Raw genomic sequence first — 1,861 nt, 5'->3', positions numbered from 1 at the left:
TGGGATATGATGCGGGTTTGTTTTTGTTGATAAATTATTCAATTTGTATGGATTAATTTTTTTTGAGGCATTTGACGAATCGCTTCCTAAACGGAAATGGGATAATTTCCATTTTGTCAATTTTCATCAGGTGACGTCGAATTCCTCACAACCTGAATTAGCTTTCGTTCTCGAAGCACTGCTTGAAATTCCAAATCAGTATAAAAAGATTAAAAGTCTTGGACTGCTAGATTTCGATAGTTTTGCATAAGATTTTTGCTTTCCGGCAATTGACTGGTTTTCATTGTTCAACATGCATGTAAATTGATTTTGCCGTGCTTCTAGAGTGGAATTTTATCAAATATTTTTATAATACAAACTTGCATTATTATACAATATTATTCACGATATTTACATTTATAATATTAAATTCAACCAGCATTTTAGTAATACTGTATGTAACATTCTGTCGTTTGCTGATTTTTATATCCGAAATAGAAAGGTTTTTTCAGTTTGGAACAAAAACTAAGCTTTAAGTCATTCAAGGAAGGAGTGATTGTTTTTTGTTGTGCGAATACCACACGTAGCGATCGTTCACAGCTGTTGTTAGTTGGAGAATCAAAACGTCCACGAGCTGTGATGATTGGTATGCCAAAGTTGCCGATGGTATATGATTATCAACCAAAAGTCTGTTGGATGCTATAAATATATAATGAATCCAAATTACAGTTTTTGTTTCTGTGGCATCATTGCTATAATTCTAAGTTTCATCATTTTAGCAGCTACATTTAAAATCAAAGATATTTACAAAGATCTTCTTTTTTTAAGAGGTAATAGTTTATGCTTTTTTTAATTAACGGGAAAAAACATAATTTGCCCACTTTATATTATTTTTATACTTTTGATTATAATATAAAAATTATTGTTTAAATTGTACATTTATTTGAACATTGTCGAAAGTTTTTTTAATGAAAATAAATGTTACTTATTTATCATTACATACCTGAACTTTCATTGTATTTTGAACATGGAACAACATTTTTTATTATTTAGTAATATATGTATACGTGTGTGTGTGTGTGTGTGTGCACATATCTACTTACTAGACGGACATTTTAGACAGGTTCTGTAATAACAATAAAATATTCAAAGGAGTATGATAATAAAAATAATATATAAATAATAAGTTGTCATGAAAATATTAAGATCACCAAAAAAATATTTCATTTCATGAATCCATAGATCTATAAATTTTTTATTTTAATTAGTTATATTTTAATAATCTGCTATAGTACAGCTTCATTGTGAATACAATTATGCGTTGGGTAAAAGCTGAATTCGAAATACAGCAAGAAACTATATCTACAATGCTTATTAAAAAGAAACGTTTAAATTAATAAAGTAACACATTTAATATTTGTCATAAACACGGAGGTTATAGTTTTAAGCAATTTAAAGTGAATTTTTCCTAAGTAATTTAAATTTTATGAAAAGTTCAAAAATAAGCATATAGAAAAATAATATTTATGATTTTCAGAATAATTAGAAGAATCATTTTATAAGTATGCAGTGGTGGTTGTATCAAGTGATTAGTGAGATTTTTCAAGAAAGGATAACAAGAATTCAATATTAGTGGGGATGTCAGAACTAGGAATTAAATAGGTATCCTTGTCTCTTCATGATATAAAAACGAATCAAAAGCTCACCTTCGAAAATATGATCAATTACTCGCGCGCAAAACAAGGTGTTTACAATAACATTTATGCATGCATTTCATAAAACTAATACAGAAACCTCCGGGCACCAAATTACATATGTAGACAATTTAATGGAGGAAAAGGATTCAGAAATAAGAATAGTCAAAATAAAATTCATTCCAAAA

The 1,861-nt window shown here is 28.0% G+C and overlaps 1 protein-coding gene across 1 annotated transcript; it reads left to right on the top strand.

The window, feature by feature from the left end:
• The first annotated feature begins 9 nt into the window (after positions 1-9).
• Tsp_11938 (hypothetical protein) lies at positions 10-1,525 on the top strand. The gene is given in 6 exon segments (XM_003368655.1): positions 10-15; positions 68-239; positions 427-481; positions 492-645; positions 1,272-1,304; positions 1,517-1,525. The coding sequence occupies 6 exon segments, from the start codon at positions 10-12 to the stop codon at positions 1,523-1,525; spliced, it is 429 nt and encodes a 142-aa protein (XP_003368703.1).
• Positions 1,526-1,861: the final 336 nt, after the last annotated feature.

The sequence above is a fragment of the Trichinella spiralis genome (genome assembly GCF_000181795.1).
Source record: "Trichinella spiralis strain ISS 195 chromosome Unknown Scfld2159, whole genome shotgun sequence".
Classification (NCBI taxonomy): Eukaryota; Metazoa; Nematoda; class Enoplea; order Trichinellida; family Trichinellidae; genus Trichinella; species Trichinella spiralis.
This window is presented reverse-complemented; position numbering and strand designations above follow the sequence as displayed.